The 25069-nt window shown below is 51.9% G+C and overlaps 1 protein-coding gene and 1 non-coding gene across 2 annotated transcripts in view; both read right to left on the reverse strand.

Moving 5' to 3' along the window:
- LOC117083793 (3-phosphoinositide-dependent protein kinase 1-like) overlaps positions 1 to 21979 on the reverse strand; it is a 76568-nt gene extending 54589 nt beyond the window's left edge. Inside the window, 1 exon segment of the mRNA XM_033211819.1 lies at positions 21801 to 21979. Within this exon segment, the coding sequence (XP_033067710.1) occupies positions 21801 to 21824 (24 nt within the window). The 5' untranslated portion in view covers positions 21825 to 21979.
- A 2861-nt stretch (positions 21980 to 24840) lies between these two features.
- LOC117083804 lies at positions 24841 to 25004 on the reverse strand. The gene has a single exon (XR_004437222.1). It is a non-coding gene; the product is annotated as a U1 spliceosomal RNA (small nuclear RNA).
- Between the last annotated feature and the right edge of the window lie 65 nt (positions 25005 to 25069).

Below are 25069 nucleotides of genomic sequence, written 5' to 3' on the forward strand. Positions count from 1 at the left end.
TCAAGTGATCCTCCCACCTCAGCCTCCCAGTAGCGGGACCACAGGTGTGCACCACTGTGCCCAGCTAATTTTTGTAGAGTTGGGGTCTTACCATGTTGCCCAGGCTGGTCTCAAACTCCAGGGCTCAAGCGATCCACCCTCCTTGGCCTCCCAAAGTGCTGGGATTACAGACCTGAGCCACCACATCAGGCTGCCCCACACATTTTAAAGTTTCGCCTCCCCCTAATGTCAGATTCCAAAGACAGCAGCCTTCATGAGTCAGAAAGAAGCATCAGTCATTTTGAAATCAACATCCAAATGAAGTGTAGAAAGGCCTCTGGATTTTTGAAACAGCAATAACAGATGATGTAATACAGACAAAGACACCCCCACCCCACTGCCTTCCCACTGCATGCCTTACATGCCACAGCACCACTTCCATGCCAGCAGCTTCAATGACGTAAAGCGAATGCAGTCCCATCAAGACCACAGCATTGGCTGAGCAGCTGCTCCATGCTGGGCACTGTCCTGGACACTGGAAGTACAGCAAAGAATGAAACCAAGACTATGCCCTCGAGAAGACTGCATTCCAGCAGGACAAACAGACTTCAAAACACAGAGCAGGGAAATGCAGCGTGTCACATGGTGATGATTACTTTGAGAAAAATAAAGCAGGCAAAGAGAACAGGACTATTTGGATGGCGGCGGTGCAAATTCAAATAATCAGACAGCCTTCGCTGGGAAGGTGGTATCTTGATATCTGAGCAAAGATTCGAGAAGGTGGGGAGAGCACCGGAGCCTTCCCGGCAGAGCAAAGAAGGCAGGCGCAACTCTGGAATCACAGCTGTTCAGCATGGCCACGACACGGCCACTTGCAGACAGAGCCCCTGGCTGCTGGGTAGGGACCCCAGCACCTCAGAGTACCCTTTCTGGGGTCACTTCTGGCACCCTCTGCAAACCTCAAGGGTGAAGTGTGAGGCCTGGGGCCATCCACTGGGGTCCAGGCACCTCCCAAAGGAGCCTCGAAGCCAGCCAATCGCCGGCTCCAGACCCATGCTGTCAGGTATCTCTGTGGCCACCAGACCACTGCCACTCTCACAGGTGTGATGACATGGGACCTGTCTACCGGTAGTCTTCTGCCTTCGCGGAATTCTGTAACTTCCTTCCTGCCTCGGCCACAGCACATCAGCCAAGCACTTGTCAGGGTCCCTCCCTCCCTGGCAGGATGATGTTTAGAAGCTCAACACAGTGCCTCGGCCTTCTCTTCAGGGCCATCAGAACTTGCTACCATGGGTGTGTTGTAATAAATAACTTTATTTCTGCAGCAAAAAAAAAAAAAAAAGATGGTTGAATATTACCTTTTAAAGCACTTTTTAGCACCAATTGTGAAATAAAAGGCCTGAGAAAAAGCCCTCTTTGAGTGTGAAGTGTCTAAATGTTTATTTGTACTACTATTGTTGTAAAGGGCAGGTTTTGCAGCATTTTCAGGTAGTGATTACACTGCAGCCACGACCTGGAGGAAACGCACTGCCAGGGCCCACGTGCAGGGTAGGGTCCTGCCAGGCTCCCGAAATGTCCCCTTTCCCAGCACTCAGTCCCACGGAGGCAGCACAGCCTCAGGGAGGCCAGCAACTCTGGGCCTGGGGGTGAGTCCTTCAGTCCCTGCACAGTCCAATCAATCTGCCACCCATTTGGTGACCTAAAATTGTAGTAAGTAAACAATTTTGGTTATTCAGTAGCTTCTGAAATTTATTTATTTATTTATTTTATTTTATTTTTTTTTTTGAGACGGAGTCTCGCTCTGTCGCCCGGGCTGGAGTGCAGTGGCCGGATCTCAGCTCACTGCACGCTCCGCCTTCCGGGTTTACGCCATTCTTCTGCCTCAGCCTCCCGAGTAGCTGGGACTACAGGCGCCCGCCACCTCGCCCGGCTAGTTTTTTGTATTTTTTTTTTAGTAGAGATGGGGTTTCACCGTGTTAGCCAGGATGGTCTCGATCTCCTGACCTCGTGATCCGCCCGTCTCGGCCTCCCAAAGTGCTGGGATTACAGGCTTGAGCCACCGCGCCCGGCCTGAAATTTAAATCTCTGAAACAATTTAAAGCAATAAGACCCTAAGTGCACCTGTCTACTATCCTTGTCCTCCCTAATAAAATGAGCTAGGTGTGGTGGCTCATATCTGTAGTCCCCATTTTGGGAGGCCAAGGCAGGAGTACTGCTTGAGCCCAGGTGTTGGGAGACCAGCCTGGGTAACATGGCGAGACCCCACCTCTTAAAAAAAAAAAAAAAAAAAATCTGCGGCTGGGCGCGGTGGCTCAAGCCTGTAATCCCAGCACTTTGGGAGGCCGAGACGGGCGGATCACGAGGTCAGGAGATCAAGACCATCCTGGCTAACACGGTGAAACCCCGTCTCTACCAAAAAACAAAAAACTAGCCGGGCGAGGTGGCGGGCGCCTGTAGTCCCAGCTACTTGGGAGGCTGAGGCAGGAGAATGGTGTAAACCCAGGAGGCGGAGCTTGCAGTGAGCTGAGATCTGACCACTGCACTCCAGCCTGGGCGACAGAATGAGACTCCGTCTCAAAAAAACAAAAAATCTGCTGGCTGTGGTGGTGCACACCTGTAATCCCAGCTACTAGGGAGGCTGAAGTGGGAGAATTACTTGAGCCCAGGAGGCTGAGGCTGCAGTGAGCCGTGGTCAAACCAATGCGCTCCAGCAAGGGTGACAGAATAAAACCTTGTCTCTTGGCTGGGCACGGTGGCTCAAGCCTGTAATCCCAGCACTTTGGGAGGCCGAGGCGGGCGGATCACGAGGTCAGGAGATCGAGACCATCCTGGCTAACACAGTGAAATCCCGTCTCTGCTAAAAATACAAAAAACTAGCCGGGCGAGGTGACGGGCACCTGTAGTCCCAGCTACTCAGGAGGCTGAGGCAAGAGAATGGCATAAACCCGGGAGGCGGAGCTTGCAGTGAGCCGAGATCGCGCCACTGTACTCTAGCCTGGGTGACAGAGCAAGACTCCGTCTCAAAAAAAAAAAAAAAAAAAAAAAAAACCTTGTCTCTTTTTAAAACAGAAATAAAAATTAAAAAAATAATGAGCCAGGCACGTTGTTGTGCACCTGTGGTCCCACCTACAGCTGAGGTGGGAGGATCACTTGGGCCAGGAGTTCAAGGTTGCAGTGAGCTATCATCGAGACCTGTACTCCAGTCTGGGCAACAGAGCAAGGCACGCCCTCTCAATTTTTTTTTTTTTTTTTTTTTTAAAAAGGAGCTCAGCTGGGCGCGGTAGCTCACACCTGTAATCCCAGCACTTTGGGAGGCCAAGTCGGGCGGATCATGAGGTCAGGAGATAGAGACCATCCAGCCTAACACAGTGAAACCCCATCCCCACTAAAAATACAAAAAATTAGCTGGGCGTGGTGGCGGGCACCTGTAGTCCCAGCTACTCGGGAGGCTGAAGCAGGAGAATGACATGAACCCGGGAGGCAGAGCTTGCAGTGAGCCCAGATCACACCACTGCTTTCCAGCCTGGGCAACAGAGCGAGACTCTGTCTCAAAAAAAAAAAAAAAAAAAAAAAAAAAGGAGCTACTCACAAGAGAAGTCCACCAAAAACACCAGTGCCCACCTCACAGGTGTGGTGTCACCATGCAAGCCCCCCACTCCCAGGTTATGATCTGAACACTGGGTTTTCCTACAGACACACAGGTGCACGCACCCACACCCAAGGGAAGGCGGGGAGCTGTGGCCTGCCTCGCCAGCAGCCTCACTCCCTGGGGCTCCTCATGGCCAAGGCCTGCCCAGGTCAGAGCGGCTTCTTTCCCACCAGGAGCCTCCCGCCAACCATGTCTTTCCACACCCCGTTCTCAGTCCTGGCAACCAATCAATCTCCCCACTCAGGACAGGACACCCTCTGTCCTCTTCTACCTTCTACTCCACTGACGAGACAAGCTTCTGTTACTTCATCAGTGCTGAGAAATTGAGAGACGTGTCATGGCACAGGTCTACTGAGAACAGGGAAAGGCCAATGTTCTAAACAGAATGTGGCTGGGAGAATAAGCACCATCAACAGGTTAGGTCCTTAAAGCTACCAGGTGCCATCCCCCAAGTCTCTGGAAGAGGGGCTCTCACATCCCTCCACGCCACTCAATGATGAGTCACTGCCCCCTACTTATTTCCACAGGCAGATGGGACCACCAGGTGCTCGTCCTGTTGCTCTTTTCCAGAGCCGGCACTCAGGTTTCAGCAAGACCCCACCCCTGCCCCAGCCACACCTCTGATAGAAAAACAAACCCTGAGTTGTAAACAAATTGAAACTTGTAAAAATGTAGCCGATGGGTAAACTGGGCATTCTCTGAGGATTTTACTTTGTTTCATAAAATGTGTATTTTATGAAAGAACTTAAGAGTTTCCATTTCTTTTTTTTTTTTTTTTTTTTGAGGTGGAGTCTCGCTCTGTCGCCCAGGCTGGAGTGCAGTGGCGCGATCTGGGCTCACTGCAAGCTCCGCCTCCCGGGTTCACGCCATTCTCCTGCCTCAGCCTCCTGAGTAGCTGGGACTACAGGCGCCCGCCACCACGCCCGGCTAATTTTTTTTTGTATTTTTAGTAGAGACGGGGTTTCACCATGGTCTCGATCTCCTGACCTCGTGATCCGCCCGTCTCGGCCTCCCAAAGTGCTGGGATTACAGGCGTGAGCCACCGCGCCTGGCCTAAGAGTTTCAATTTCTTTAACTTTTCTAGGTATGAAGTTCAGCAGTCTCCATCTCTTAGAAGTAGAAACCAGGCAGGACGCAGTGGCTCAAGCCTGTAATCCCACCACTTCGGAGGCCAAAGTGGGAGGATGGCTTGAGTCAGGAGTTCAAGACCAGTCTGGGCAATATAGTGAAACCCCATCTCTACAAAGACAATTTAAAAATTAGCCAGGTGGGCCGGGCGCGGTGGCTCAAGCCTGTAATCCCAGCACTTTGGGAGGCCGAGGCGGGTGGATCACGAGGTCAGGAGATCGAGACCCTCCTGGCTAACACGGTGAAACCCTGTCTCTACTAAAAATACAAAAAACTAGCCGGGCGAGGTGGTGGGCGCCTGTAGTCCCAGCTACTCGGAGGCTGAGGCGAGAGAATGGCGGGAACCCGGGAGGCGGAGCTTGCAGTGAGCCCAGATCGCGCCACTGCACTCCAGCCTGGGCGACAGAGCGAGACTCCGTCTCAAAAAAATAAATAAATAAATAAAAATTAGCCAGGCATAGTGGCATGTGCCTATAGTCCTAGCTACTAGGGAGGCTGAAGCAGGAGAATCACTTGAGGCCAGGAGTTCAAGACTAGCCTGGGCAACACAGTGAGACCCCATCTCTTTTTAAGAACCCTATCTATTTTTAAAGAAAAAAAAAAGGCCGGGCGCGGTGGCTCAAGCCTGTAATCCCAGCACTTTGGGAGGCCGAGACGGGCGGATCACGAGGTCAGGAGATCGAAACCATCCTGGCTAACACAGTGAAACCCCGTTTCTACTAAAAATACAAAAACTAGCCGGGCGAGGTGGCGGGCGCCTGTAGTCCCAGCTACTCAGGAGGCTGAGGCAGGAGAATGGCGTAAACCCGGGAGGCGGAGCTTGCAGTGAGCCGAGATCCGGCCATTGCACTCCAGTCCGGGCGACAGAGCGAGACTCCGCCTCAAAAAAAAAAAAAAAAAAAAAGTAGATATTCTCTTGGCCGGGCACAGTGGCTCACACCTGTAATCCCAGCACTTTGGGAGGCCAAAGCAGGCGCATCACCTGAGATCAGGAGTTTGAGATCAGCCTGGCCAGTACGGTGAAACCTGGTCTCTACTAAAAACACAAACATTAGCTGGGTGTGGTAGCGCACACCTATAATTCCAGCTACTCGGGAGGCTGAGGCAGGAGAATCGCTTGAACCCAGGAGGCAGAAGTTGCAGTGGGCAGAGATCGTGCCACTGCACTCCAGCCTGGGCGACAAAAGCGAAACTCCATCTCAAAAAAAAAAAAAAATGGAAATCAGGGTGCCTCCTATGGTCAAGATGCTGTCCCGCAGATGAACAGTGAAGCCAGCAAGAGAAAGGATCCCAAACAAAAAGCTAAGCTACCTTTGAATGGCTGTCTGTACTCTGGAGCCTGGGAATGCAGTGGACAGGCACAGCCAGCGCCCGCACACTCTCACACATGGCAACTAGGAACTGCTCTCTCCAGGCCCCCGGACCAAAGTTGTGGGAGGCTGCTACAATTCAACCAGCTCATCTCCAAAGGGATACTGCCCTCAGGTCAGCTGTGCTCACTGGCAAAGAACATTCTGGTAAAAACCTCCTCTCACCCCAGGAAACTCCACAAAGCTAGGCCCGGTACAGAAAACTAGGTGGAGGTAGGGGGTGTTAGGGAGGGAACGCCACTACCTTCCTCCACCCCCCGGGCTGCCACTACCAAGGACAACTGTGGTGAAGCAGCAAAACCAATGCCCCCGTTGGGTTCCAGGCTTACAGCTTACCTGTGGATAAGCCACCCCTCTCCGACCCATCAAGACTCTTTTACAAAATGAGGCTAATGACATGGGCCCACCCGCAAGGGCTGCGGGCCCCACACCAGACAGGAGTATGAAGCACTCTATGGAGTCCGGCGGGCAGCTCACAGGGCAGGCCCTGTGGCGGACGGGATTCTTGGTGTGCTCGTACCAGCAACCCATGTCCGAAAGCTCTGCCCACACTGGTCCGTGACCACAGGCAGACGGGAAGCTGGCCCACAGCAGGCAAGTGGTCACCAACGCTCTCCCGCGGTGCAACTCAGCAAAACGCAGCTCACCCCAATCAGCATGGAAGCCCCGGCAACAGGTGAGGGCAGGAGGAAAGCTGTTTCTATTTCTCCACGAAGGGAGGGAGGAGCGGTGGGCGGGTGAGCTCCAAGGGCAGCTGCCCAATCTTTCCTCCCACAGCCATCTCCACTGGCCTCCCAAGGAGCCTCTCACCTACCCAGGGCAGACAGAGGGCAACGAGGCGGGAACTGCCAACTGTCTGAAGTCTAGTCCTCAGGCTCAACCCGGCTGCCAGCCTCAGGAAGCGCCAGGTCTCAATTTCACTAAGCCACACCTTCAACATTGTCTTTGTATATTTGTCACACAAACATATGATGGAACAGGAAAGCACAAGATTTCTCTGCAAGGAGGCTTCCTTCACTTCCCCCACTTTGGAACTTCCTACAGGTGTACTTTAAACACCACTGATCAACATGAACCCCAGGATGCGAGTTACCTCTGAACGGGAGGGGCCAGAAACTACAATCTGAAGGGCCACTCGAGCCTTCTGGTAAATCCTGTTTTTCAAGTAGGGTAGTGGCCACATGTGAGTTTATTTTCATTCTTTAAACTCTCCATATATCTTCTGTGTGCCACTTACAGGTATAACTTTAAATGCTATTGTTTAAAATAAATAAAACGTCATTTTTCGCTGCTAAAAAAAATTTTTTTTTTTTTTTTTTTTTTTTTGAGGTGGAGTCTCGCTTTGTCGCCCGGACTGGAGTGCAGTGGCCGGATCTCAGCTCACTGCAAGCTCCGCTCCCGGGTTTACGCATTCTCCTGCCTCAGCCTCCCAAGTAGCTGGGACTACAGGCGCCCGCCACCACACCCGGCTAGTTTTTTTGTATTTTTAGTAGAGACGGGGTTTCACCGTGTTAGCCAGGATGGTCTCGATCTCCTGACCTCGTGATCCGCCCGTCTCGGCCTCCCAAAGTGCTGGGATTACAGGCTTGAGCCACCGCGCCCGGCCAAAAAAATTTTTTTATTAAGTGCTTGCTGTTTGCCACACAGTCTTCTGAGCATTTTACATGTATTATCGTGGTTCGTCCTGAAAACAACTCTGGGGGTGGATACCATCAGCATCCTTTCTACAGATGGGGACACTGAGTATACAGCAGGCTTTTGTCCAGTCAAACACTCCACAGTGAGGCCACGCACAATTCTCAAGCAGAATCCAACTACAGAGCCCACACTCCCAGCCCCGCCATGAGTAGGGGGTCTGCCCATCTGAGGCTGATGTGGGTTCACCAGGGAACCAGGAGGGGCTGGGGGAAAACTGCAGCACCTAATCCTTAGCACCTCGCCACACCGCAGGCCACGCCCTTCTGACCTGCCCATTCCCCTACATGGAATCTAGGCAACACAGAATTCAGACTAAGATTTATATTACTAAAATATTCATCAAGAAGTTACCCCAGCCAGGCGCAGTGGCTCACGCCTGTAATCCCAGCACTTTGGAGGCCGAGACCATTCTGGCTAACACTGTGAAACCCCGTCTCTACTAAAAATACAAAAAAATTAGCCAGGCATGGTAGCGGGCGCCTATAGTCCCAGCTACTAGGGAGGCTGAGGCAGGAGAATCACGTGAACCCAGGAGGCAGAGCTTGCAGTAAGCCTAGATCAAGCCACAGCACTCCAGCCTGGGCAACAGAGCGAGACTCCATCTCAAAAAATAAAAATAAAAAAGAAGCTACTCATAGGCCAGGCACAGTGGCTCACTCCTGTAATCCCAGCACTTTGGGAGGCTGAGGCGGGTGGATCACCTGAGGTCGGGAGTTGGAGCCAGCCTGACCAACATGGAGAAACCCTGTCTCTACTAAAAATACAAAATTAGCCTGGGTGGTGGTGCATGCCTTTAATCCCAGTTACTCAGGAGGCTGATGCAGGAGAACCGCTTGAACCCAGGAGGCAGAGCTTGCAGTGAGCCGAGATTGCGCCACTGCACTCCAGCCTGGGCTACAGAGCGAGAGTCCGTCTCAAAAAAAAAATAAAAAAAGAAAGAAAAAGAAAAAAAAAAAAGAAAGAGGCAGCAGACAGAAGGCGAGCGAACTCATCTCAAACCTGTCTCACATCTCCGGGAGGGATGCGGCCCCACCCAACTGGAAACCAGCCCCGTCAATCTGCATTGCTAGGGACGGCTCTGTCCCTGCAGTGTCCCAGGAGCATCCATGCCTGCAGAAAGTGGTCAGAGGAGCAGGTGCCTGGACTCCATGCCAGCTCTGACCCAAAAGTCAGAAGGCCTCCAGGTCCCAAGTGTCTTCATCTAGAAACTGGAAAGATCCAACTGGGTGAGAAAGAAGGTCCCTTCCAAAATTAAATCACCACAAGTGTCCTACAATCTGTAACACAAAAACTGCAAGTAGCAAAGAGCAGAGCAGGCCTAAGTGCTCCTTTTAGTAAAGTAAAACTAATTTTGCCAGACACAGTGGCGTGCACCTGTGGTCCCAGCTGCTCAAGAGGCTGCGGTGGGAGGGTCGCTTGAGCCCAAGAGTTGGAGACCGCGGTGAGCTATGATCCCACCATTGCACTCCAGTCTGGATGACAGAGCGAGACCTCATCTCTAAAACAAAAAATAATGTATTTTTTTAAATTTTTGTAAGTAATTTTGTTTAACATCACCAGTAATGAGTCACGCGGATGTCATGTACCCTAATACGACCCACTAAAGACACCTCATCTCTGTGGGATCTTCCAAACCCCACAACCTGTACAACCACAAGAAGACATCAAACAAACCCAAATGAAGGCACATCCTGCAAAATACCTGACCAGGACTCTTCAAAAGTACCAAGGTGATGACAAACAAGGAAGGACGGCAGCTATCCTATACCAGGGGGCGCAAAGGAGACAGGACAATGCAATGCAGTGTGGCACCAGGGGCGTGGTCCTGGGACAGGAAGGACATCGGGGGAAAACTGATAAAATCCAAAACAAGTTCGTCGCTCAGTGAGTAGTGTGGTGCCAGTGTGAACACCTCAGTTTTGACAGAGGCATCACGGTAATGTGATAGCATTGGGGAAGCTGGCTGAGGGATATTATGGAAATTCTGTGTTGTCTGTAATTTTTCTACATATCTAAAAGTATTCCAAAATAGTTTACGCTTTAAATAATTTTGTTAGGAGGCTATTTTGATAGCTTCAAGTAAACTTACAGGATCTGAAAACATCCTGTGTCATTCAAAACCTGACTCTGACACGATGCTCAACATTAATTTGAAAAATAGAGGGCTACTGAAGGAAAATAATACACTTGAAGCGAAAAAAGCCCTAATAGAACAAGTTTAGTATGAATTTCTTATCACCACCAACTTCTTTAGCATGTTTTGTCCAAAAGGTCTCAGAGTTTGGCTGCAAACCCAGCCTCCCAGCAGAAGCCAGCTGTATTAGGCGAGTGCAGGCCGCCTGGAGGTCCTCCAGGCCCACACGAAGAGCACCTCCCGCTGGCAAACCTCCTCCACAGGAGGCCGATCCCTGCTCAGGCAACCCAGACCTCCCTGAGTGGCCACCCCAGCCAGGAGAGCTCCTCCCCTGCTAGTCCACGTTGGGGCCCAGACTCTGCCCAGCTCTCTGAAGCAGCCCCACAAAGGCCGGCCACCCCCTCCTGCTCAGACACTAACTACTCTCCGCCTTGGGCACCATCTGCAATGGCCATGCTGCTGACTGTTTCCCTTCTGCCCCTGGGGCTGAGAGAGGGTCAGGAGCATCAGCTGGACCATCCCCTTCCAAGCTGCAGAAGCAATCTTTTTCATGAAAGAATTCTTCAGGCTGGGAGCATGGGGCCCATTCTGTTCATAACCACTTCTCCTAAACCAACCGGGGCCCGCCCTCACCTTTTTTGCCCCAGACACAAAGCTCAGCACCAGCAGCATCTGCACAGGAGAGCCTGCTAAGAATTTTTTTTGTTTTTTTTTTTTCAGACAGTCTTACTCTGTTGGCCAGGCTGGAGTGCAGTGGTGCCATCTCCACTCACCGCAACTTCCGTCTCCCAGGTTCAAGCAATTCTCGTGCCTCAGCCTCCCGAGTAACTGGGATTACAGGCACGTGCCATTACCGCACGGTTAATTTTTGTATTTTTTATACAGACAGGGTTTCAGCATGTTGGAGAGGCTGGTTTCGAACTCCTGATTTCTGGTGCTCCACCTGCCTCAGCCTCCCAAAGTGCTCGGATTACAGGCGTGAGCCACCACACTCAGTGCTAAGATTTTTTTTTTTTAAGCATAATTTTGTGCTTAAGACTTTTTATGGAATGAGAACACAATGCATTCACCAATAAAATCTATATTTAGATGCACATTTTTAAACTATGTATCTGATAATAACCAGCTATGTACATACAATCAGAAGACTATAATTCTGACCAATGGAAAAAACCCATGAAAGAAAAATGCCAGCCTGCAGGAAGAACACGTGAGTTACCAACGGAAAAGCAGCCGGAAGCACTCGAGCATCTGAGCGTCCGAGCCCACGCTCTGAAGGAGCCATGCACTCCCTCAGCCTCACGTCCAGAGTCCAGCCCAACTGGGAGAGAGAAACGCAGACGAACCCAGCACTCACCCTCAGGAAGGACCCCCAGTGATGTCGACACTGGGGGAAATGAGCAGCCATCAGGCTTCTTAGCTCGTAAGTCAGGAGCCTGCTCACTAACCTGCCTCCCCAGGGTCTGGCTGCTGCAGCTCTCCAGATCAAACTTTCCGAAGAACAGGGCTCAGCAAAGCCAGCACACCATTCTTCCAAAGATTGGTCTATTCCTATCCCTTCCCACAGGGAAAGTCCAAGCAGTGCTGCGTGCCAGTCAGCTGAGCCCTGGGCCTGGGCCTAGGTGCACAGCGGGAACCCCAAGACAGGTGGGCTGCTCGGATCCTGACTGCTGGGCTCCCCAAGGACCACCAGCCACACAACCATCCTGGGGATGTAGTTTCAGCTCTACAGGTGGCTGCACCTACCCACAGAGCACACGTCCCTTTTACCACCACAGGATACCTTAGAAACAAGAGCAAAGTCAAGGCCTAGAAAAAGCCCCCTGGCACCTTGCCCAATCAGGAAAGAGACCACAAGAGCAGAGTCTCACTGTCAGGAGGGAAAAACAGCTTAAGGTCAGAAGGGCCACTAAGGAAGTCCGGGCATGGTGGTTCACGCCTGTAATCCCAGCACTTTGGGAGGCCGAAGTGGATGGCTTGAGGTCAGGAGTTCAAGACCAACCTGGCCAACATGGTGAAACTCCGTTTCTACTAAAAATACAAAAATGAGCCGGACGTGGTGGTAGGAGCCTGTAATCCCAGCTACTCGTGAGGCTGAGGCTGGAGAATCGCTTGAACCCAGGAGATGGAGATTGCAGTGAGCTGAGATCGCGCCACTGCACTCCAGCCTGGGAGACACAGCGAGACTCTGTCTCAAAGCATGTTGGGAGGCTGAGGTGGGTGGATCACGATGTCAGGAGCTCAAGACCAGTTTAACCAAGATGGTGAAACTCCGTCTCTACTAAAAATACAAAAATTAGCTGGGTGCATTGGCAGGCGCTTGTAATCACAGCTACTCGGGAGGCTGAGGCAGGAGAAGCACTTCAACCCAGGTGGCAGAGGTTGCAGTGAGCCGTGATTGTGCCACTGCACTCCAGCCTAGGTAACAGAGTGAGACTGCATCTCAAAAAAACAAACAAAAAATTACCTTTAGTTCATCATCTCCTAAGCAGGATCTTGCCATAAATAGCCTGAATCTAATCTAATGAGGAAACAATGAGACAAATCCAGATTGTGAATCCTGTATTTACATAAAATATGAGACAACTAGCCTCGTATTTTAAGAAATGCCAGCCAGGTGCTGTAGCTCATGCCTGTATTCCCAGCACTTTGGAAGGAGCAGGTGGGAGGATCACTGTAGCCCAGTTCAAGACTAGCCTGGACAACACAGCAAGACCCCATCTGTGCAAAAAATTTTAAACATTATAATTAGCCAGCGCTGGGCGTGGTGGCTTAAGCCTGTAATCCCAGCACTTTGGGAGGCCGAGGCAGGGGGATCATGAGGTCAGGAGTTTGTGACCATCCTGGCCAAGATGGTGAAACCCTGTCCCTAATGAAAATATGAAAATTAGCCACACGTGGTGGCGGGCACCTGTAATCCCAGCTACTCGGGAGGCTGAAGCATGAGAATTGCTTGAACCCGGGAGGCGGAGGTTGCAGGGAGCTGACATCGCACCACTGCACCCTAGCCTGGGCAACAGAGCAAGACTCCATCTCAAAAAAAAAAAAAAAAAAAAATTAGCCAGGTGTGGCGGCACAGGCCTATACTCCCAGCTATTCAGGAGGCTAAGGCTGGAGGATGGCTTCAGCCCAAGGGAGTTCAAGGCAGCAGTGAGCTACGATCACGCCACTGCATTCTAGTTTGGGCAACAGAGCAAAACCCAGTCTCTTAGAAAAAAAAACAAAAAGAAGAAAAAAGAGCTTTGAGGAGGACTGGGGACCACTGAGGAAGGCTGCATGTCACCTTTGCATTAAAAAATGCCATGTTATCATAAAACCCCATCTCTACTAAAAATACAAAAATTAGCTAGAAGTGGTGGTACGCACCTGTAAGGCCCAGCTACTTGGGAGGCTGAGGCAGGAGAATCACTTGAACCCAGGAGGCAGAGGTTGCAGTGAGCCAAGATCACACTACTGCACTCCATTCTGGGCAACAGCATGAGATTCCATCCCCCACCAAAAAAAAAGAAAAAAAAAAAAAAACAAAACATGCAATGTTAATGCTATCTTGAATGTGATGATGAAGAGGCTGTACAGGATAAAGCTTTTGAGCTCAGAAGGCACCTGCAGAAGGATTCTGGGGTGAAACGCTACCGTGTGTGACTTACTTTCAAATAACAAAAACAATAGAAAAAAATTTTGGGAGGTGAGGGGGTAACATATACAAGCAAATATGGAAAAGGTTAACAACTGGTAGAATAAAGGTGAAAGGGCTAGGGATAGTCATTGTACTATGCTTTCAACTCTTCCTTAGTTTTGAAATTTTTCAGAATAAAACTTAGTGGAGAAAGGTTCATCCTCAGTCCAGTAAGCTCCAGGAGACACAGCGAGGCCCACCTTATTCACCACTGTTTCCCTACTGCTAGCTCAATGCCTGGTCCTCATCCCACTGGCCCAGGGAACCACTGCCAGTGTTTCTGCAGGAACCTCCCTCCAGGCTTTTCCCCGGGCCTGAGGAAAGTTACACTGGGCATGCTGCTTTGCAACCAGGTCTTTTCAGGTAGAAACACTGTAACCACCTGTCAGGAAAGTACAGTCGGCCCTCCCCATCCATAGGGTGACTCCACATGCATGGTTTCAACCAACAGTGGATAGAAAATATTAGGAAAACAATACATTGCATCTGTACTGAATATGCACAGACTTTTTTTCTTATCATTATTCCCTAAAGAAAACAGTAAAGCAGGCCGGGCGCGGTGGCTCACGCCTGTAATCTGAGCACTTTGGGAGGCCGAGGTGGGCGAATCACCTGAGGTCAGGAGTTTGAGACCAGCCTGGTCAACATGACGAAATCTGGTCTCTACTAAAAATACAAAAAACAAACAAACAAGTAAAAAATTAGCCGGGTGTGGTGGCATGTGCCTCTAATCCCAGTTACTCAGGATGCTGAGGTAGGAGAACTGCTTCAACCTGGGAGACGGAGGTTGCAGTGAGCCGAGATTGTGCCACTGCACTCCAGCCTGGGTGATAGACCAAGACTCCATCTCAAAAAAAAAAAAAATATATATATATATATACACACACACACACACACACACAGTAAAGCAACTATTTGCATAGCATTTACATTCCATTAGGCATTATATGTAATCTAGTGATAACAGAGTACACAGGAGGGTGTGCACAGGTTATATGCAAACACTACACCACTTCAGAGCAGGGGCTTCAGCATCCTCCGATTCTGGTATCTGAGAGAGGTCCTGGGACCAATTTCCCACAGATCCTGAGGGATGACACAGACTTACCACAATGTTTCAAACTATCTCTGCCTGAGGGAAATTCAAGAGATTTCCAATTCTCCCCTATTTCAAAGCTGTGACAAATATTCTAGTAGCAAAATCGTTGCGTACACCTTAATTATTTTCTGAGCTTCAATTCCCAGAAGCTCAACTGTTGAATCAGCCTGTGTTTAAACACACACTGGCAACTGACTGCCGCCCCACCTCAGCAACAACAGGCGCTTACGTTCCCACCTGTACTGAGTTCTAGCTATTCGAGTTCTACAAATGCTAGGTATTGCCATTTTCACTGCAATGCTCTCCAGCCTGGGTGACAGAGCAAGACTCTGTCCCCCCCAGAAAAAAACAAAACAAACAAACAACCCAGCAGATCGGTCAGAAAAGACTGTACAGTCACAAGAGTTTCCATGTAGGGAAATTTCTCCAGGCAAGGAGGAAAAGCCTGAAGACGACAAGAACGGCTGAGAACAGGGCAGCAGGGAACATCCTGGACCCTCCTGGGTCGCACAGACTGGAAAGAGAGGCCACAACAGGGCACCCGAGCCTGTGCCCCTCATGGAGGAGGAACAAAGTGACAGGTCAGGAGAGGAGGGGGAGGTGCAGGAGTGCTGGCACCTGGGGACCAGCCAGCAAGTCCTTGGAGCCCTCCCTCACCAGAAAAGGGGAGGCAGGAAGGACAGCAGCAATGGCCAGAATGAGAACACAGCGTCCTGCAGCTCCACAGAGCGAGCGCCTCCTTCACGGAGCAGCCCTGGTCGCCCTGCAACTGAGGCCGCAGCACTGACGGCCCCACCAATGCAGCAAGGGGCGACAGACACCACACCTAAGACTCAGGAGCAAGGTCCTGTCCCTGCTCCCAGCCCTGGGGCTCTTGGAATCACCGAGAGAGAGCTGAAAAGTGAGTGCGGGCCCCTTTCCCACATGTTTCACTGCAAAGGTTAACGCACACCAGGAGCATTTCAGTGAGGCTTCGAGGCTTCCCTGCAAATCTCATCAGCCTTTTCTGACAGCACTCAATGCACAGCGGTCACTTTGAGCTACAACCCCTTCCTACTGCAGTCAAATTAATTCCAAAAGGGAAAAAACAAGTTAAAGAATGGGACTTTAGGCCGGGCGCGGTGGCTCAAGCCTGTAATCCCAGCACTTTGGGAGGCCGAGACGGGCGGATCACGAGGTCAGGAGATCGAGACCATCCTGACTAACACGGTGAAACCCCGTCTCTACTAAAAACTACAAAAAACTAGCCGGGCGAGGTGGCGGCGCCTGTAGTCCCAGCTACTCGGGAGGCTGAGGCAGGAGAATGGCGTGAACCCGGGAGGCGGAGCTTGCAGTGAGCTGAGATCCGGCCACAGCACTCCAGCCTGGGTGACAGCGCGAGACTCCGTCTCAAAAAAAAAAAAAAAAAAAAAAAAAAAAGAATGGGGTAGCCAGAAGAATCCTGACTGGCATCCCGCTGAGACAACACAGCCTCTCCTCAGCTCACCAGCTCCACAAACACGTGGGAGACAGGGACCTCCAGAACTAACATCCTGGGTCTCCAGACATACCTTCAAACCTCATATTTAAATATTTCTAATCCCTGTGTGTACAAGCTGATCTGAAAACAGACTGGGCCGGTCCGCAGCACGGTGGCTGATAGAGGGGGCATCTGATCTTGTCTGTGGAATGAAGGAAGTCACTGAACTGTCCAGGAACTACATGCCCACCTTCATCAGATAGAAACCACACACTTGTTTATTCTGCAGGGAGCCATGTGCTCAACGGTGAGCTGCTAATGTCAGGCTTGTCCATCTTCTTCATACACAGGTTCTACAGTACTGTCAGTTCTCGATTCTGTGGGCCCAGGCTGGGTGTGGTGGCTCACGCCTGTAATCCTAGCACTTTGGGAGGCCAAGGCGGGAGGATCCCTTGAGCCCAGAAGTTTTTTGTTTTTTGTTTTTTTTTTGAGACGAAGTCTCGCTCTGTCGCCCAGGCTGGAGTGCAGTGGCTGGATCTCAGCTCACCGCAAGCTCCGCCTCCCGGGTTTACGCCATTCTCCCACCTCAGCCTCCCGAGTAGCTGGGACTACAGGCGCCCGCCACCTCGCCCGGCTAGTTTTTTGTATTTTTTAGTAGAGACGGGGTTTCACCGTATTAGCCAGGATGGTCTCGATCTCCTGACCTCGTGATCCGCCCATCTCGGCCTCCCAAAGTGCTGGGATTACAGGCTTGAGCCACCGCGCCCAGCCTAGCCCAGAAGTTTGAGTAGCCTGGGCAACATAGCAAGACCCATCTCAATAAATAAATTAAATAAATAATATACGTGGTGCACACCTGTAATTCCAGCTACTTGGAGGCTGAAGCACAAGAATCACTTGAACTCACGACGCAGAGTTCACAGTGAGCCAAAATCATGCCATTGTACTCCAGCCTGCGTGACAGAACAACACTCTGTCTCAAAGAAATAAATAAATAAACAAACAAACAGAAACCAGAATCAGGTGCTCTCATAAAAGATGTGTAGCCCAGAAACTCAACCTTAACACATTCTAAATGACCTGGAATTTGTTGGAGCAAAAATTCCAGTTGAAATATCAGGAAAATTTTCTAGACTAAGAGAATGGAAACAGACTTTGTGCAACCAATATCAGGTACAGAAAAGAGACCCCCCAACAAGCATCATGAACCCAAACATTTCTCCTCGCTGAGAGACAAGAGAACACACAGAACCCATGCCTCGTTCCTCTTTGAGAAAATGTGCCCTGCGTGTGATCTAACAGCTAGAGACGGAACATACAACCTGTTCTCAATTTTCAAATAATCTTTTAAAGAACATGATGTCACACTGAGCAAGTGAATAATGCAATTCTGTTATAGAAGAAGGCACGGCTGAAAAGACTGAGCAATACATGTCCAAAACTTGCAGTTTCCACACCAGCACTTCCTCCCAGCACACTGCCCTTTGAACCTGCTTTCTAAACAACTGTGCTGGGCAGCCCGGTGGCCACCTGTCACCGCACGGCAGGCGTGGAGCAGCACACAGCACCCTAGTCCTCCCACCTGCTCGGGGGACTGTTTCTGCACCCAGTGCTTCTCTACAGCCACAACCTGCCCCCCACAGAACTGCTGCACCATGTGGCATCCTGTCCATCTCCACAGAAGATGCCTCTTCAGAGGGGAAAAGTACCACGCCAGTGCCCACTCTCTTCCAAACACATCCTCTCAGAAGGGACTGGCCATGCTCGCCCCCTCATTTCTGCAGCGCTTCCCAGTTCATCATCTGCTTGCTGGACTCCATCTCCCATCGCTGTCAATCACTTGCCCTGAAGCATCTAAACCCTGGGTCAGGCGGCTCCGGGGAAGAGTGCATAGACTGAAAAGGGACCACTGCCTGGCGCGGTGGCTCACGCCTGTAATCCCTGCACTTTGGGATGCCAAGGTGGGCGGATCACGAGGTCAGGAGATCGAGACCATCCTCGCTAACACAGTGAAACCCCATCTCTACTAAAAATACAAAAAATTCACCAGGCGTGGTGGGTGCCTGTAGTCCCAGCTACTTGGGAGGCTGAGGCAGGAGAATGGCATGAACCCAAGAGGCGGAGCTTGCAGTGAGCCGTGGACGTGCCACTGCACTCCAGCACACTAGGCTGGGCACGGTGGCTCACACTTGTAATCCCAGCACTTAGGGAGGCCAAGGTGGGCGGATCACGAGGTCAGGAGATCGAGACCATCCTGGCTAACACGGGGAAACCCCGTCTCTACTGAATACACAAAAAATTAGCCAGGTGAGGTGGTGGGCACCTGTAGTCTCAGCTACTTGGGAGGCTGAGGCAGGAGAATGGCGTGAACCCAGGAGGCAGAACTTGCAGTGAGCGGAGATCGCACCACTGCACTCCAGCCTGGGCAACAGAGTGAGATTCCACCTCAAAAAAAAAAAAAAAGAAAGAAAAGGTAACGCTCCCTGTTCCTCCCGAAAACTGTGCTGAACACAGTCTAGAGGGCCAAGACCTGCTGAGAAGACCTGCCCAAGGCCTCTTTTCAGGCCCCACATCTCTGCAGGCTGCTGCTGGATCTTTCTCATAAAACATATCTCAGAAGAGCCGAACAAACCACTTCCCTCTTACTACTGGGACCTCACCTTGCCAACTCTGGACTCAGCTTGCAATGGCTGTCGGGGCATCGCTGGGGACAGGAATACATCACACTATGCACCAGACCAGCCACATAAGGAGAAACTCCCCAAAAGGAGGGAGAAAATCGAAAGCCACTGCTCTCCATGCTCTCTGCTTCTCCCCTCACCTTCCCCTAAGGATGCAGCCACCTTTGCAAAAGACAGAACCACCCTAGGGAGGGCAGGAGCCCACTCTGCCTAGTCCCCCAATTCTACCTTCAGCAGAATCATTACATGTTTCTTTGTTCCGAAGGGAGGATTCCAAGCCTCACCCATTCAGAGTATCGGCCCTCAAACAAGGCCGAATCACAGCCTCTTTCCACACAGCTGCTTTCTGACAGCAGGAGGCTGAAACAGGCCCCGGGGTCACAGAGCTCAGCCATCTGCCAAAGAAATATGTACAGTTCCTCCACATGAAGACACCCCTCCTGCCTCCAGCACGGCATGGTCACGACGTTCAGGCCCAACCCCCGGGAAGACATCCTGGACAGTGGCACTGAAGACTTCCTTACACAGAGTGCTGGGCTGAGCTGCCCGGCAGACCCTCCCTCGGGGGCTCCGAACATGAGGGGCAGGGTAACACTGGAGTTTCTACCACTTACGAGGCAGGTACTTAACGTCTCTGCAGCTCAGCTTCTGCACCTGCAAAATGGGAACAACGCCTACCTTGCAATGAGCTGTGAAAGTACCTAGGGAAGCGCCTGTCTTAAGTAGTCAGCTCAAGAAATGGTACTCACTGCCTCTGGCCCACTTAGCATCAGCCTGGGCCAGGCCACTGTCTGCCTTCACGCTCGCACTGCTCCCTCTGTTGGCTGTCCACGGGTACACACATGGGAAAGTTCACTGGGAAGGGGCTTCTCACACAGGGCCTACAGGGCCACCCTAAAGTCCAGATGCAAACCCACCTGAATCCTGAAGGTCTCTCCGTCCTCAGGTGAAAATACAACATTAGGGCTGCCTCCACCATTACGGACAGGAAACACGGCATGTTCTCACGTATGTACAGATGTGGAAATCCAGCTGAGAGATGCAAAAGCCTCGTTCCTGACACTTCCTCATGTGGAAATCTATCCTGTATGCTATCATTCTTGCTCACTGGATTCCAATGTTTTTGTGCAAAAAAGCTGCCTTATGCGAAGAAAACTGTAGATACTAAATGTCCATCATGTGGAACTGCCAAGGCCGTGAGAAAACTTGCTCTTTCCTCTTCCCTGAATGACATCAAATATATGCCTTCCATTGCAACAGCGTTACCGGGTGGGAGTTACCTCAAACTTCGCCATGACTGTTACTGGGTGCAGGTTAACCTCACAGACTTTGACATAACCCTCGCCCCAGCCTCCGCTGAGCGTCAGCAAGCCGCCTAATTCATGTTTTTATGTTACCCCGGGCACTCTGGGGTGCAGCCACACAAGTCAAAATAGCGAAAGGCATCCCTTTCAACCTTTCGACATTTTTCTCAACTGAATATTCTTCCTTAACACTTTGGATTATCACGCATCTCTACAAAGTCCACAAGTGAGCCGCAGAAAGTTCAAGAGCCTCCTGACGTAGTTACAAAATCAGTGTGCACTGCATTTTTCTCAGAAGAGGGCCCAACCTTTCCTCAGGTTCTCAAACAGACTCATGACGCCCCATACACACGTAAAAAAAGATCAAGAACGCCTCAAAAAAGCCACATCTGCCCGGCGCGGTGGCTCATGCCTGTATCCTAGCACTTTGGGAGGACGAGCCGGGCGGATCACCTGAGGTCAGAAGTTCGAGACCAGTCTGGCCACATGGCGAAACACCATCTCTATTAAAAATACAAAAATTGGTCGGGCATGGTGCACACGCCTGTAATCCCAGTTACTAGGGAGGCAGCAGCAGAAGAATCACTTGAAGCCGGAGGTGGAGGTTGCAGTGAGCCAGGATGGAATCACTGCACTCCACTCCATCCGGCGCGCGGGGAGCGAGACTCTATCTTAAAAAAAAAAAAAAAAAAAAAAAAAGGCCGCATCCGATAAGGGATCAATTACTTTCTTGTTTTCCTTCATTTAAAATATTCGCCTTTTAAATCAAATTTTAAAGCTATGTAGACGTTCTTCCATCACCCACTGCGCATCGCATACAAGGCATAAATTCTTAAACCATCGTCCCCAGACTGTAGAACTTAGCATATGGAAAACATAAAAACACGAGGATACTTTTAGCGACAGAAAGAAAATATAGAAACACCAGCGCCACTTTTAGCAAAACATTTCACCAACAAGTGGTTTGTTTCCGTCCTTCCCGTAAAATCCCTCCTACCTGTCAAGCTCACTTTCCCCTCGATGATCCTGCACATTCGGCCTCCCGGGGCTTCCCACAACGCTGCTGAGCACAGCCACGGGCAGGAAAAGCACCCAAATGCCCCTTGGCCAGGCCATGAAAGGAGTTTACCCGACCACTATCATCGAGAATCTGGAAACGGGGGCCCAGGCGCATCAGGTGCTTTAAGCAAGAACTTGCACCTTCTGCTTCTCTCGCAGGCGGAGACGTCAGGGACCCCGTTCCAGGTAGAAGCCCAGGGCGGTTCCTCTACAGATAGAACCGAAAGGTAACCCTGAGGCTCGACTCCAGGCTGCGCCGAGCCGAAAACAAACTTTCCAGGCACTTCCACCCCGCTGGGCCGGGTGACACCTCCCGGCCTCCCCCGCCCTCCGCGCGTCTGTCAGCGCCCCCGGCCAGGCCGGCGCCTGCCGCAACCCAGGCCCGGACTCCCCGCCGCAGTCGAGCAGCGCCCACGGCCGGCGCCCGCCATCCCCCGCCCGGCTACAGGTGAGGGGGCACCCGACCCTGGAGACCTCGGGCCGCCCCGCCTCGCCGGACCCAGGCGACCGCCGCACCCGGCAGGGTAACAAGCCGGCGCGCCCAGGCCGCCGCCGCGCGCTCACCAGCTGGCTGGTGGTCCTGGCCATGGGCCCCGCGTTGGCGCGGGCGCCTCCCCCGCAGCGCTGCGCGTCTCGGCGCCTCCTCAGCGTCCTCCTCCCCGAAGCGGAGCCCCAGCAATGGCTGCCCTCATCCTGCGCCCGCCCCGCCGCCCGCCGCCCGCCGCCCGCCGCCCGCCGCCCGCCGCGCCGCCCCCGCCCGCCGCCGCCGCCCCCCCGCGCGACGCCGGCAGGACGCCGTCGCGCGCAGCCGCCGCCCCCCCGCCCGCGCCATTGGCCGCACCCAGCGTCGCTCCGCCGCGGCCTGAGTGGGCCCCGCCTCCGCCCCAGCTGCATTTCCGGGTTGGGGCCTAGCAGGCGGGAGAGCCCGGCCCCGCCTGGGGGGGGACCTCGCACCAACCAATGCCAGGGCTTGCGGGGCGGGGCTGGGCGGGGCAGGGAGCGAGCTGTCATTCCGGGCTCCCAGACCGGGAAACTGAGGCTCAGAGGGGACCGGGCTCCGACCAAGGTCACGCCCGAGTAGCGTAGCGGCGGAGCTGTGCTCGAACCCGGAACTCGGATTCCGGAGCTGGCTCTGTGTAAACTCGGAGGTGCAACTTTGCTAGTTTCACAACTAACAAGCGTTCACGGAAGGAAATCTGGGCTACAAAGTCATATTCATGGCCGTGCGCGGTGGCTCACTTTGGGAGGCCGAGGCGGGCGGATCACTGAGGTCAGGAATTCCAGACCAGCCTGTCCAACATGGAGAAACCCCATCTCTGCTAAAAATATAAAATTAGCCAGGCGCTTTGTAATTGTTAATATTGATGATAGTTTTTTTGTTTGGGTTTGTGTTTGGGTTTGATTTGGGTTTTTGTGTGTGTGTTTTTTTTTTTTTTTTTTTGAGATAGGTGTCTTGCTCTGTTCCCAGGCTGGAGTGCATGGCTCCATCTGTGCTCTCTGCAACCTCCGCCTCCCGGGTTGAAGCGATTTTCCTGCCTCAGCCTCCCAAGTAGCTGGAATACAGGCATCTGCCACCATGCACGGGCAAATGTTTGTATATTTTGTAGATACTGGGTTTCACCATGTTGACCCGGCTGGTCTGGAACTCTAGCGATCTGCCTGTCTCAGCCTCCCAAGTGCTGGGATTACAGGCGTGAGTCACCACGCCCAGTCAACTTTATTTTTTTTATACTGACACATGGCCATGTAGTTCTTGAGTAATGCACAGAGAAAAGGGAAGCAGTGAAGGATAAACAGCTTGAAGAACTAGTACATGGTGAACTCTAGAACACGGAGCCCAGGGTGAGGAGCCTCAGCGGCAGGGGCCAGGGGTCGGGAGGATGCTGTTCCGTGAAGAAAGCATCTGAGCAGGCACCAGGGGGCAGAGGAGAGGGGCAGCTGAAGGTGGAGAAAGGACAGTTCTCAGTTGTCCTGGGGGCCCCAATGGCAGCCAGAATGCTTGGCCAAGCCCAAGGCAAGGAGACCAGGAAGCACTTCTGCCTTCTGGAGACAGAGACAAATGTCCCCTTGAGTCAGGTCCAGCTGCCCATCCCAGGACACCGCACAGACAGTGGATGTCTCATCTGGCCCAGCACGGTTCTCCTGACCCAGACTGGAGGAAGGAGACTGACCCTTCTCTTTATCTCACCCTTTCCTGCCCAGAACCTCTGTCCATGGCCAATGGATGACCTCAGGCCAAGAATGTAGTAAGTTGGCCTGACGTTGTGAGGTCACGGTCCATCCAGGGAAGAGCCAGAAGATGACCAGGACCATCCTGGGAGGGGCTGGAAAGCTGCCTCATGTGTGTGGCCCTGTGCTGCGTCTACGCATTCCTCACTCACCTCTACAACTCTCATGGCACAAGGGAGGAAATGGGGGTGCAGAGGCTAAGGAACATGCCCAAATCCCTACAGCTGGTGTATTAGTTATCTACTACTGTGTAATAAATTGCCCCAAAACTTAGATGTGTAAAACAACAAAAACATCTAACTCATGATTCCTGTGGGTCTGGAATCCAGGAGAGGCTGGGCTGGGTGGTCTGCCTCAGGCTCTCGTGAAGTTGCCATCAAGATGCAGCCAGGGCTGAGTCATCTAAAGGCTAGAGCAGGGCCGAAAGATGCACTTCCTAAAAGGTTCATTCCCACATTCCCACAGCTGTGGGCTGGAGGCCTCAGTCCTCACCACATGGGCATCTTCAAAGGGGTGTGTGTTTTCAAGCCCCGACAGCTGGCTTTTCCCAGAGTGAGTGGCCCAAGAGAAAGAGAACACACGCAAGATCAAAGCCGCCATGTCTTTAATGACCTAACCTCAGAAGTGAAACACCATCACTTCCAACACATCTGCTGGTCACACACACCAATCCTGATAGAAAGAGATCGGGTGTGTTTTGGGAGGCTGAGGCAGGAGCACTGCTTGAGGCCAGGTGTTTGAGAACAGCCTGGGCAACAAAGTGAGACCCTGTCTCTAACAACAACAAAAAATTTAAATAAAATGTTTTACAACGTGAAACAAGGTTACACAAGGGTATGAAATCCAGGAGGGGTCATTACTGGGGGTCCCCTTCAAGCTAGTTGAGGACAGAGCCAGAATTCCAGTCTCAGGCAGAGACAGAGAGAAGCAAGAAGCACAGGCCTGGCCTGGACCCTGCAGGTGTGCACACCAGAAGGCTCTGAGTTTCAAAACCAGGGAAGGAAGGGCTCTCCCAGCAAGGATCCCAACCTGGTTGGCATTTCTAGACCAATGCTGCAGCTACTCAGTAGCATCTGGAAAGGGGACTAAAGGGGAAAATGGGGGGCAGGGAGATCAGGTGAGAGAAAAGGGGGCTCTCAAAAGACAACAGCACTGGCCGGGCGCGGTGACTCACACCCGTAATCCCAGCACTTTGGGAGAGTGAGGCAGGTGGATCACTTGAGGTCAGGAGTTGGAGACCAGCCTGGCAAACATGATGAAACTCCGTCTCTACTAAAAATACAAAAATTAGCCAGGCATGGTGGTGGATGCTTGTAATTCCAGCTACTCAGGAGGCTGAGGCAGAAGAATCTCTGTCTCTTTTTTTTTTTCTTCTCAGGGGAAAGTACGAACGCATTCCCCCACTACCACAAATTATGCAGTCAAGTTTCCCACATTTGGGGAAATCGCAGGGGTCAGCACATCCGAAGTGCAATGGATAAGCCTCACCCTGGGAAAACCACCTTCGTGATCATAGTATCTCCCCTGCCAGGTAAGTATAGGAGAATCTCTTCAACTCGGGAGGCAGAGGTTGCAGTGAGCCGAGATCGCACCACTGCACTCCC

The sequence above is a fragment of the Trachypithecus francoisi genome, unplaced genomic scaffold, assembly GCF_009764315.1.
Source record: "Trachypithecus francoisi isolate TF-2019V2 unplaced genomic scaffold, Tfra_2.0 Contig00390, whole genome shotgun sequence".
NCBI lineage: Eukaryota > Metazoa > Chordata > Mammalia > Primates > Cercopithecidae > Trachypithecus > Trachypithecus francoisi.